The 12,475-nt window shown below is 39.1% G+C and overlaps 1 protein-coding gene across 1 annotated transcript; it reads left to right on the top strand.

The window, feature by feature from the left end:
* The first annotated feature begins 5,582 nt into the window (after positions 1-5,582).
* Positions 5,583-10,543, top strand: LOC114567555 (G2/M phase-specific E3 ubiquitin-protein ligase-like). The gene is made up of 10 exons (XM_028596598.1): positions 5,583-5,890; positions 6,075-6,135; positions 6,362-6,457; positions 7,369-7,507; positions 7,639-7,731; positions 7,890-8,182; positions 8,320-8,543; positions 8,707-8,907; positions 8,984-9,173; positions 9,462-10,543. The coding sequence occupies exons 1-10, from the start codon at positions 5,726-5,728 to the stop codon at positions 9,767-9,769; spliced, it is 1,770 nt and encodes a 589-aa protein (XP_028452399.1). The 5' UTR covers positions 5,583-5,725; the 3' UTR covers positions 9,770-10,543.
* Positions 10,544-12,475: the final 1,932 nt, after the last annotated feature.

Genomic DNA, 12,475 nt, shown 5'->3' with positions numbered 1-12,475 from the left:
CTGTCTGGGATCTAACCTTTCAAAAAGTAATATCTCTTTGTAGTAAACAATACTGAGTGTTAAAAAACTAATATTATTCTATATATTGTTGGTGGTGACAGCAGATTTCCAGAGCAGCTTATGTTGGAGGTGACTGCTACTGACCTGTTCTACTTAGGGAAATATCACTTTTAAGAGAAAAGCATTGTTTTGCAAATGACTGGCCTCAGATGGGAGATTGATTACTAGTTTAAAATATGTTCTCCTAAAATTATGTCCCTCAATATTGCCCTTGCAGTACAGAGACGGCCCCTCCACACCCCGATCATGATTATGCTGAACTGCCCCGCCACTGGAGGAGCAACTTAAGGAAGCCCACAAGATGATCAACGATCAAGCAGAATTAATTGCACGTCTTCAAACCAAGCGGTTTCTCCTTTCAAGATTCCAAGGCGATGATAAGAACATCATGTTTTTCACAGGCTTTCCTGATTACAACACACTGAAAGCAGTGTTTATGGCCCTACAGCCTACTGCAGAAAACATGGTAGGGTGGAGTCAGGCACAGCGAATAAGGCAAGCTGACGGGGAAATTGTAAGGCAGGGTTTAGCATTCCTAAACTGGCCGTCATTGACCAGTTTTTTCTATTTCTTTGACGTCTTAGGCAAGGTTTTCCTGAACAGGACCTTGCAGTGCGCTTTGATGTGTCACAGTCAACTGTAAGCAGGATCTGTGTAACCTGGGCAAACTATCTACAATTCATGTTAGGATCACTTCCAATTTGGCCTTCGAGAGAAACTGTAAACGAGCTCATGCCTCCTTGTTTCCAAAGCACTTTCCCACTTACAAGAGTTATATTAGATTGTACAGAAATACACGCAGAGGCCTAGTTCAAAAGTTCTCAACTCTGAAATCTACTCCCACTACAAAGGTAACACCACTTTTAAGGGCCTAGTTGGCATCTCTCCCTCAGGTTTAGTCACATTTGTCAGTGACCTGTATACAGGTTCGATATCTGACAAGGAGATCACAAGAGAATCAGGGATCCTGTGTCTACTTGAGGAAGGCGATGAGGTCATGGCTGATAAAGGATTTCTCATCAAGGACCTTCTCACTGAAATCAATGTCTCCCTTGTGATCCCGCCCTTTTTAGGCCCAAGTGGACATTTCAGCCAGGAAGAGGTGAGACAGACACAAGCCATAGCCAGACTTCGCATTCATGTTGAGCGTGCCATTAGGAGGATCAAAGAGTATCACATATTCGATACGGTCTTACCAATGACACTAGTGGGCTCTGTCAATCAACTTGTGCCCTCTTGAGTAACTTCCAAGGGCCTCTGTTCTAAAGAGTGCCAGTGCACCCTTGAAATTGTCTTTTATGGACTGGTTTGAAATTATCCTGTCCACACCATGGAGCACACTGAATTACACTGACAGGTTGTTTTACAGTTAAGTTTTTTATTTTTAACAGTGTTTATTTTTTATGTAATTTTTCATTTTTTCATCTACTGCACAGATGTGTGTGTGTGTGTGTGTGTGTGTGTGTGTGTGTGTGTGTGTGTGTGTGTGTGTGTGTGTGTGTGTGTGTGTGTGTGTGTGTAACATTATCAGAAACATGTTACTTCACAAAAACTTTTAAATATAAAGCACTTGTCACGAAACCTCTGAAAAATAAAACACTACCTTTAAACATGGGCTCCTGTGTTTCATTTCATTGATGCTCTTTTTATGTACCTTTGTTGCACAAGGCAGGCAGGAAGTATGTAAAAAAGAAACTGTCAAGTTTGGATTTCATGTTTTCCCATTCTTCAGGGTTGAAGTGGACCCGCTCCAGGTGATGGTCCTGTTTGCACTGGACAAAGAAATCGCACCATGTCATACCGGTGATACCCATCTGTCCCACCATCTGGTAGTAATACTCATGGACTGTCTTCAGAGCATAGGTTCCATCGGGCTTGCAGTACAAGTATGCACAGTCTTTAAAACTGTCCTTGTCTGGACACTTGATTTCCAGAAGTCCGTAGGTTGGTTCTGCACTAATGTCACGCACTTTCCTATCAGGTGAGGTCCCCAGATGTGGGGCATGGGGGTTAATTACAAACCCGCAAGGGTAGATTTCATTGCCAGTGATTTCCTTGTATTCAGCAGCAGCAACTGGCTCCATTTCAAGGCCTCTCTTCATTGTTTTAGTTTGTGTCAACTGTTTCTCCTTCATGTTGGCTGCCAAACTGTCAAAATCTCTCACCCTGGAGCAGATTCTTTTGAATGATGATGATGTCAGGCGTTTGGCTCGTACTTGATGCCAGGTCTTGCTACTGCTTTGTCCTCTGGTTTCCATCTCTAGATGCTTTGCATCAGACAGTGTGACAGCCAGGCCACCATAGAAGAATGTTTCAGTATCATCTAGAGCAGTGCTAAATGAGCATGGCTGTGGAGGTAGAGGAAGTTCAGGGTCATTTTCACTGAAAATGGACAGTGGACGTTGAGTCTGGTAAGTTAATACAGAACCCCGGGGAAGGTCCCCAAATTCTGTGGAGACCAGATCAGCAGGCTGCTTACAGTTTACTTCCAGTAACTTTAACATCTGGCTCTTACTGCCGATTTTAGCCAGGTTGCTACGAAGAGTCTCTGCAAATTCAGCACTTGGTAATGGAAGTGGCACAGGACAATACAAATTAGATACAATCCCCTTAGTAGAGTGCTGCTTTTTTTTTTGGTGGTGCATTAGCCAATGGTGGTTTAACTTTGGATACTGTCACAGTGCTAACTGCTCTTGGGGTGAGACCTAATGTCCTTGATGGAACATGCCAGGCTTGAGGTAGAGATGTTTTGCTTGCAGTTGGGGGGACAGATGCATACCCCATTTTTATATAGTGGGCCAGCGTGTAGAGCAGTCCTATTAGGTGATTGCACTGTCCCAAGCCAGCTTTACAGTTGCAGGTGGTCTTGCCAATGAATGGCTCCTCGAAGGACAGCTCCACCTTTAAGAATAATCAAACAAGTTTAAGAACACATTCACATTTAGATAGGTATACAAACATATTTTTCTAAACGTCTGGTCCAGATCCAAACAGTCATGGTAACTAAGGATTTAAAAGAATATGTAACTGGCCTAGCAAAGTAGGTGGTGATATAAATACCTAACATGAATTTACAGAGCATGGTGATGTACACTGAGTGTGCATTTAATTAGGTACAACTGGCGTTTTCATGTTCCAGCAATGAAAGCATAACAGTCAATGTTTAAGTTGCTAGGTTTGTTCTAGACATCAGACATGATACTGATTAATACAGCTTGCAGGGTACCTAATATGTTGGACACTCACTGTACTAAAACCCAGGGTTGGGGAATAACAGTAATTTGACAAGCGGTTTGACACCAGCTGTTTATTAAAATAAGATATTTTTGAGGCCGAGATGCATATAAGTTTCAAAGTAATTAAATGATGTTACTGGGTTTGTGCATCCCTGTGAACGACATTACTGATTCGTTTTTAGCATCTGTGTTACCTGTGAGACCTGAAGAGTACCTTCCCCAACCCTACTTAACACCGCTGTGTAAACTGAGCAACACATGCCTGTAAACAAACTTACTTATACTTAATATTTATTAACTTAAATAACCAACAGTAGCACCCTGCCTTGCTTTGTAGTGACACATTGGAAACAAGCCATTTTGACTGATGGTTCCAATACACTTTTAGCTAAAGATCACATTAACTGCACATATGTTATTTTTAGTCTAGCAGGGAAAGATGAACTGTTGATATGAACGATCAAAATGAACATTTGAACGTTTAGCAAGCATCTTTGTTCTAGCAGTGGCACCACTCCGCAAACGGAGCAGTTTGTCCACAGTCATGATACCTGAATGTTGTAAGGTGCCTCGTTTTTTCGCATTGAGCGAAAAAGACTTAGCTCTCACACTGACTGTCTCGCCACTCTTGACTGTCGGGAAAATAATGTATTGTTAACACTCAAAATAACAGTCAGTCTGGTGTGGTTAATATATCTTAACAATGCTTAGCATCAGCTTGTAATGTTGTATTAGCTAGCTAACAAGCTAACCATAAAAGTAACGTTAGCTAATGTTGATTTCAGAAAAAAAGCCGTCATCATCGTGTATTACCTTCCACGTCGTGCACATATCCCTCAATCCAGTTGCTGTAACCTTTCAGCAAAACAGCCCGCGGAATCTTGCAGTCGTTATTTGCCCATTTTTCAACATAGTCCACTTTTAATTCCGGAAGAGATGAAAGGTTTGTAGTCCACACAGGTACCGCCATGACGACCTGATGAAGACAGACGCCCGCTGCGCTCTCTCACTGAACTTCCGGTTTAGAGTGTACCCCCTAGCCTCGTTTTGGTTTTCAAGATGGAGGCGCGGTGAATAAGGGGAATTCAAACTTTTTCAACAGCGACAGCAACCGCCTCAGGGCCACCACAGGCCAACTCGGTAAGTAGCTATGTTTTCCAAATCACGTAGCATTGGATTCTTGTCAAGGCTAACTTAACTTAACTAGCTAACGGTAGCCAGTAGAGATTTGCTACTAGCACCAATGCACTTTATGTGTAGCACATTTGTTTCTATAAACCCTAAAACTCACACCTTTTAAGTTACGCAGTGGGATGAACTCATGAGTAAATGTGAGTTCAAGATTATGTGAAGATGTTCTGACCAGCAAAGCATAAATTATATAATTTAGCGTTACAGCTAATGGAGACTACTTGTCACCCCTCAGGCCCACAAATGACACTGTGAATTGTTGGTCAAATGGAAATCTGCCTCTGTCTTCAGTCAGACATCTCACCTTGGCTTACCTGCTGGCCTTTACTCACAAGATAAAACCGTTCTCTGTTTGGCTAGAGAGAGAGCAATGCTGATGGAGGACAGAGGCAGTCACAATGGTAAAGACATTTAATTTAATGTGAATGAGTGTATACTGTAAAAAAGCATAAAATGTATCTCTTTGTTTCTGCATTTTCCTGCTTTTTTGTCCTTTGCCAATCTCAACACTGTTTTTTTTGACTGCTGGGCATATAAACATTAAAAACACATGAAATATAATGTTGCTAATATTTTGCTAATGTCTCTTCAGGCTCCCACCACCTACAATAACCCACCGGGGCCAGCCACACCCACCACCTCCACTGGGACATCATACCGCTCGGTATACTTTCATACTCATGTAACCTAAGTGGCTGTTTGTTGGTTATTTAATTTGTGTGGTGTAATGTTTCGGCATTAGTTCCAATCATGGTGGCATATTTTACACAACACCAGCATTTTGATTTAATAAATTGCTTATTGACAAAAAAAAGGTTAAGGAACCACCTAGTAATCGATCAATCGTATAGAGACCCCATGATGGGTTGATGATACTACCAGTTAGTTGGTTTGCATCTACAGTTTGCATTCACAATTAACTAAAAACGTATTTCTCTCTTGTAATGCACAGGTGTCTGTGTTTCCATTGATTTCAGGTTCCATTTCCATCAGTTCTTCAAAGGCCTGCTACACACTCACGTTTTGTCAGAAAAAACAAAGCCTGCAAACACTATACAAGAGATGTTGTGTGCTTGCTTTTCTCTTCAGCATCAACATTCCGCATTCCAAGGGGAGACTCAAGAGCAAATTTGGCAAGAGATGGCCTTATTGGGAAGATCTCCTTTACATCTGACTGGTCTGAAGCACAACTTAAAGAAGAAATTACTGCCATTTTCAGAAGAACGTTTGCATTGTCTATGGGCCAGTCATTCCCATTCGAGTATTTGAGTACAGTCAAGGGATGCAAAAGACTAATGAAACCAAACGTCTCGAACAGTTTTCTTTGGGGTGGAAAGGAAGTTGCCTCGATTAGTTCAGCCACTTGTCTCTATATAATGGCATTAATACGCAAACCTGTACAGGTAAACAGTTTATATGACAGTACAGAGTTTCAGTTATGGGCAACATTCAATGTTTTAGAAGTAAAAATATGTATGTTGCTTATTCTGCTTCTTTACATAAATAGCATATCCTTTTTTTAGGTTAACTAGCATTGCCACTGGCTTGATGTATTATATATCACACATAACATACTTTTTTCTCCAGGAGGAACCTGAGGAACTCTCCGATAGTGACTTTGAAAGTCCTGTGGGCTGGAGAAGGAGAGGTGGGTCTGAGAATTTGAAATGTTTCAACAGGTTGTAGGCACAGTCAACAGTTATTTTCTTATAGCAATGGGTTTATCATTTATTTATACATTTTTTTTATTTATTATTAATTCTGCTCATCCCAAAATTCAGATATGGGTATTTAAATTAAAAATGTTAAGTACTTTGTTTCCAATTACTGATATATATTTTCCCTTCTTTTGTCCATAACATCATGTAATTTAGTTCATACAGTGTCACCTTCCACAAGTGAAAGTGAGCTCATCAGTCAAGGGAGTGAAAATGACAGACTGCAAGAAAGTCCATCGCGTCAAAGAAGAAGTAGGTTAAAGCACTTGTTTATATTATGTTTTCTATGGGCTGTATGGTAACTTGGTTCAAACCCGGTCTGTTTGTGTGGGTTTCCTGCACCATCAAAAACGGGCACATTTAGGTTAATTATCCAGTCAGTTCCCTTGACCAAGGCACTGGCTCAGAATCTGGAGTTGGTTCATGGGCACTGTGCTATGGTTGCCCCTGCTCCTGGGATGGGTTAAATGCAGAGGACAAGTTCCACTGTACAAAATTGTATGTGTGATTAATAAAGTATACCCTTGTCCTTGACAACTCAGTAATTACTGCTTTATTTACTGCAAAAGTTAAGTTCACACTTTAGGATTGTAGCCCTGATTTTTCCACTTGCCGAGAGCAATCAACAAACTTTAACCTAATGTAATGTAATGTATGATTTACACCCCCACCCCCCAGTCATGAAGTGTGCAAACCACAACACTCCTGAGTACAAGACAGGCGTGTAGTGTGAACAGTACAGTGATCTTAAGACTTTGAAAGTCCTGTAGTGTGACCAAAGCTTAACAAAAGCCAACCTGACAGAATTTAAGCACCAGTTCTTTTATTATAATTTTTTTTGTCAGCCTCAAATGGATCACTGTAAGCAACCTGTAAACTGTATTTGGATTGGATGTCTTGATTCATCTACCTACAATTCATAAGAGGTGTAGACTGAGCTTAGTAGCACAATTCAGTCATTTGTACTGAAAGGGAGAGGCAACTCTCAAACCTAGCTCATCTCATTCAGTTTTGCTTCACCCTAAATCCTTAAAGGCTGCCTTTTAATTTTTTTTTAAAGGAAACACACTTAAAAATGGAATTAGGGTTAAGTTGCACTTAGATAAAATGAGATTAACATCATTACAAAAATATTTCCCTTTGACCTCCTTTTCTTCATGCAGTGCGGAGTACAGTGCCTTCATCACCGAGGGAAAGTGAGGCCAGATGTCAGGAGACAGAGAGCAGCACTCAAGAGAGTGAAAGTCAGGGCCAGGCAGGGGACCCGAGACAAGTGTTTCCTTATAATGTGGCAGAATTTGTGTAAGATATTGTTTGGGCTTCATAGAAATACAGCAGGGTAGATGTTGGTCTGTTTACATTATGAACCTCTGTTATAAGTTTTTCTCTCTCCCTCGGATTTCTGCTGTCCCTGTTTATATCTGTTTGCTCAGCCCTGTTTATCTGGAAGAAGATGAGGCTCTTGAAGAGGCAATTCAGCGTAGTCTACTAGAAGAGTGTGATGGACCTGCTGTTAATACTTTAAAGTAAGAGTTACAAGTAATTTTTTATCACGGCTTGTTTACACCTCTGTAAACATCGCAAACAACATCGAACGTCATTATATCATCGTGCACTGAAGGTGATAGTGGAGTAAATGCACAGATAGCCAAAGGTCTGTTTATCTTTGTCATTTTTAATATAGGTCATCTGAAATGCTGAGCAAAGAAGAAATTGCAGGCCTTCTACAAGCTCACAGTGAGAGAGTTATGACATTGGGAACAAGACAGATCTATATCAGTCGAGCCAATGTTTGGACCACAGCCTTACGTGTGTTTAAGAGACCCAGTTTTGCAGAAAGCTGTGACAAGCTCTATGTCACATTTGCAAGCGATGAACATGATGCTGTGGAAGATGCTGCTGACCTTGGGGGTCCCAGACGAGAGTTTTTCCGCTTACTGGTGAAGGCTATCTTCCAGGACAGTGGAGCTTTTGAAGGTTTTTTATAAATATATCTATGTATATATATATATATATATATAATATATTTTGTGGCTACCTGGCAAAAAATATTGGTTTGTAAATGCCAGAGTAAATAATACAGAATGTGCTGTTTAATTTATTTAATCTTTCAGGCACACCAAATGGATGCACACCAAGACTGAACATGCTCCACTTGCAAAATGGAGTGTATCGAACCATTGGCAGGATGATGTCTACAATAATAGTGCAAGGGGGTGAACCACCTGCATTCCTGTCCCCGAGTGTAGTGGACTACATTGTGTCTGGGGACATCCTTCAAGCTCATGTGACACCTGATGATATAGGTGACCCTGATTTAAGGGAGAACCTCAATAAGGTAATGTTAATGTTCTGATCTGAAGACTATTGTAGTAAGCCTTTGCTTTTTTTTAATATTCCACAGCAGTACAGTTACTTTTATTTTGGTGGAATGCATATTAAAATAATTAAAGATTTAATGCAGTAATTTGAGAAACTAACATTTGATCTGTAATATTTAGGTTCAACATGCAACCTTGCAGGATGATTTGGACAAAGCAGTCAGCTGCTGTGACTCATGGCGATATCAAGTAGAGGGGCTTCCACTCACAGTCACCATGGCCAACAGAGATGTGTTTGTGAAAAATGCAGTTCTATACCATACTGTTCTGCAACGGCAGAGCTGTCTTGATCAACTCATTGATGGCTTGTCCCACTATGGAGTAAGATTTACCTCACAGTTCTGTATCTTTGGTTATCTTTATGGCCTTTCATTTATGGTGTTGAATTTCCCTCCAGGTTTTAGCACTCCTGAGAGAGAACCACAGCTTGCGTGTGCTGCTTGACATACCAGGAGAGGACAAAGGTCAAGAAGCTGATTTTGTAGCTGGTATTCTCAAGCCAAGCTACTCCGTACTGGGGAGCAACAGAAGAGCTAAGGAGGAGTTGATGGTGGTCAAATTTAGGGAGTTTCTCCAGTGTGTTCAAAGTAAGTATGTATTTGTAATTCAGTATATTATACAATAAGGCAATCCAGAGAATTTACAGATTCATTTTATTCTTTACAACTCATGAAGCTATGCCTATCTAATGTTTATGTACCACAAACAAGAATACAGTTATCTGATTGCTTTTCAGAATAAAATTTAGCTTTTTCACCAAAATACCTACAGTATACAGTAATCCATTAGTCACTCAATTATTCACTAATTCAGGCTTTCTTAAACCTGAGTATTTTCCAGTCTCCAAGTCAACACTGGTTTCTCTTTCATTTTAGATAAAGAGCTGAGAGACACATATGGGGACAGGACTCTAACCGACGATGAGGAGGCATTCCTGAAGACTTTGAGCCCTGGTCACATCCTGGCGTTTGCTACAGGGAGCAGCAAAGTCCCAGCCATTGGTTTTCATCCAACTCCTAAATTAATATTTATTCATGATGAAAAAAAACATCTTCCCATTGCGCACACTTGTGCAAATGAGCATCACCTTTTTGTGAACACAACAACAATGGCTGATGATGATGAATTTAACTACTGCTTCCTAGTAGCACTAATGAATGGATCTTTATTCAGCACCATTTAAACAACGAGAAATTTAACAGCTACCATAAAAGCACAAGGCATATTTTTTGCAAGCACAACTGGAGCATAAGTGTACTGTCCTAGTTTTGATTTTTACTGTAAATCTACTACTAATTTACTGAAATCAGTTAATTTGTAAAAGAACCGCTGCAGTGTAATACACCACTGTTTAGTGCAGGACTCCCCATGTTCGTCAAACCTGTGGTGTTCTGTGTACCCTCTGCCCCCCTCATGGTAACAACCCTAAAACTTTACACTACAGCCCAGTGGTTGATTGTGTCCATATTTGTAAGTGTATTTCATAGAGGACATAGTTTGTCCATATTATAAAGCAGTGGTTTCAATTGCAGTACATAAGAAAGCTGAAAAATAAATACTTCAGCTCGTGTTTTCCCATCTTGCTCCACATTCTTTGCTGTTTTTTTTTTATCTTGTCATCAAATTTCCTGTTAAGAGCTCCTTTGCAATAAAAATGCAACATTGTGATGTACACATTATGTAAACACATCTATCACTTCCTGATTTCTGTAAATCAACAGCCAGCCATATGCAATCAGTATAGCCTAATGAAAAATAATACAAAAAAAAATGTTATATGTCCTTTGAGTTCATCATAGTTTAAGGACTAAGGTTTGGCTGTATGTATTAGTATAAAAGGATTGATAGAGCTATCAGCTCTGGTTTCCATGTGGTTTCTGTAGTTTTTGATTATAAAAACTCTATTCCTGTTTGTGGATGTTAATTACAAAAAGTGTTTACCTCTGTGAAGACTGTATCTGACCCTTTATTCTGTAAAATGTACGGTATGATTTGAAGGATATGGAATCGGTCATCAGAGTAATAAATCACTAATGTAGTTACTTTAACCTTGTGATATGTGTTTTTTAACAATGATTGATTAATTTAACTACCAGTTTTTTTTATACTGAAACAGTAGTGAAGGAATAAACTATGTACATTTACTCAAGTAAGGTACTTCAGTAGAAATTTGAAGTACTTTTCAGATTACAATTTTTAATTCCCCTCCTCACCATTGAAAGCCATTTATATTCAGATTTACTGATGTTGAATGTTTTGTGATAAACTGAAGAATGTATTTGTTCATTTTTTGAAAAAAAATCCTTCTATTCCTACTCAAGCACTTTACAAAACCTTTTGAATTAGCTGCAAAATGCATCGTCACAAAGCTGAAAACAGTTTCTTTCTTACCTTATGAACAGCCATCTTCTCTCAGAGATACATAATAAAGATACAATAGTTATGTTTGTAATGTATAAGATAATAAAACAATGACAGGTATCGTTTTACTTTACTGAGTAGTTTTACTTTGCATATTTAGGTAATTTAAAAATCAGGAACAATGTACTGCAATGTAGTGGAAGACAGTTTTGTATCAATACATCTGTAGAGCCCTGAAAAGTATTTCACTGTTCTTTCACATAACGAGTCATCTTGTATTTATCCACAGTACCATTGCTTTTGGCTTGACAGAAAACTTAACAGTTGCCAAAGTGCATCTGTAGCCTTTTTAACATTGACATCAAGTATGTGCCATCATGTCATTTTTAAACATCTACAGTCATGTGAAAAAATTAGGACACCCATGCTAAAGTTGACTAAAAAGAGAAATAATAATAAAAAAAAAAAAAATCACCTTTTGGAAATTGATCTTAATGCCTTAATTAAAAACATTTGGAAAAATCCAACCTTTAAGGACACCAATTTTCTTTGTGAATGAATAATGTATTGTAAATAAATGTTCTTCCTTAAAATACAGGGGGCATAAGTCAGTACACCCCTATGTTAAATCCCCAGAGGCAGGCAGATTTTAATTTCATGGATCCAGGATACTATGCATCCTGATAAAGTTCCCTTGGCCTTTGGAATTAAAATAGCCCCCCATCATCACATACCCTTCACCATACCTAGAGATTGGCATGGTTTTATTTCAGTTAGCCTAATAGCTGGTTTGATTTGCATTGAGAGATGATTTTATGGAAAGTACCCCATGCCAATCTCTAGGTATGGTGAAGGGCATGTATACAATATACTTATTTATTTATTTACGATACATTATTCATTCACAAAGAAAATTGGTGTCCTTAAAGATTGGATTTTTCCTCATTTTTTAAAATTAAGACATTAAGATCAAATTGCAAAAGATTTTTATTCCTCTTTTTAGTCAACTTTAGCATGGGTGTCCTAATTTTTTCACATGACTGTATATGCTGGCAAGAGGCTTTAAATCTTGCAGTTAAATCTTGTTACCTAGTTGTCCATGTTATGCTAAGATCACACATTTACAAGTTTATCAAAAATAAACTGTTGTGTTCTCTGAAACAATGTTTTGCCATTGTTGTTGTCATTTTGAAGAGGGTTAATGGCATCATTCAGTTCTTGCAAATCCCTGTCATTCAATGGGGAAAATCCTCTTTGAGAGTTTGGTGAGGAACAAAAAACTAACCCTGCTGTTGAGAGTTCTGGGTTGTGAAGATGAGGCAAATCATTGTCCAGACTAAAAAGCTGAACTGGTGTTCTATTTCCTTCAGATGACATAGAGTGATTGTTAAATCCAGCTTTGAATTCCTCCAAAGTGCGGTTGATTCTGGGTAGAAAGACATAATGGAGACAAAATAGGTCTGTTGCATTGTCTATGTCTAGGATACCCAGGGATTCCAGTTCATAAAAAATGGGTGCATAAATATGG

The sequence above is a fragment of the Perca flavescens genome, chromosome 14 (assembly GCF_004354835.1).
Source record: "Perca flavescens isolate YP-PL-M2 chromosome 14, PFLA_1.0, whole genome shotgun sequence".
NCBI lineage: Eukaryota > Metazoa > Chordata > Actinopteri > Perciformes > Percidae > Perca > Perca flavescens.
Note: the sequence above shows the minus strand (reverse complement) of the source record. Positions and strands in the feature narration are given on the sequence as shown.

Coding starts and splice junctions, on each gene's coding strand:
- LOC114567555 (XM_028596598.1), top strand. CDS start 5,726: ATGGGCCAGTCATTCCCATTCGAGTATTTGAGTACAGTCAAGGGATGC. Junction 8,183..8,319: donor GGACAGTGGAGCTTTTGAAG/GTTTTTTATAAA, acceptor TTAATCTTTCAG/GCACACCAAATGGATGCACA. Junction 8,908..8,983: donor ATGGCTTGTCCCACTATGGA/GTAAGATTTACC, acceptor ATTTCCCTCCAG/GTTTTAGCACTCCTGAGAGA.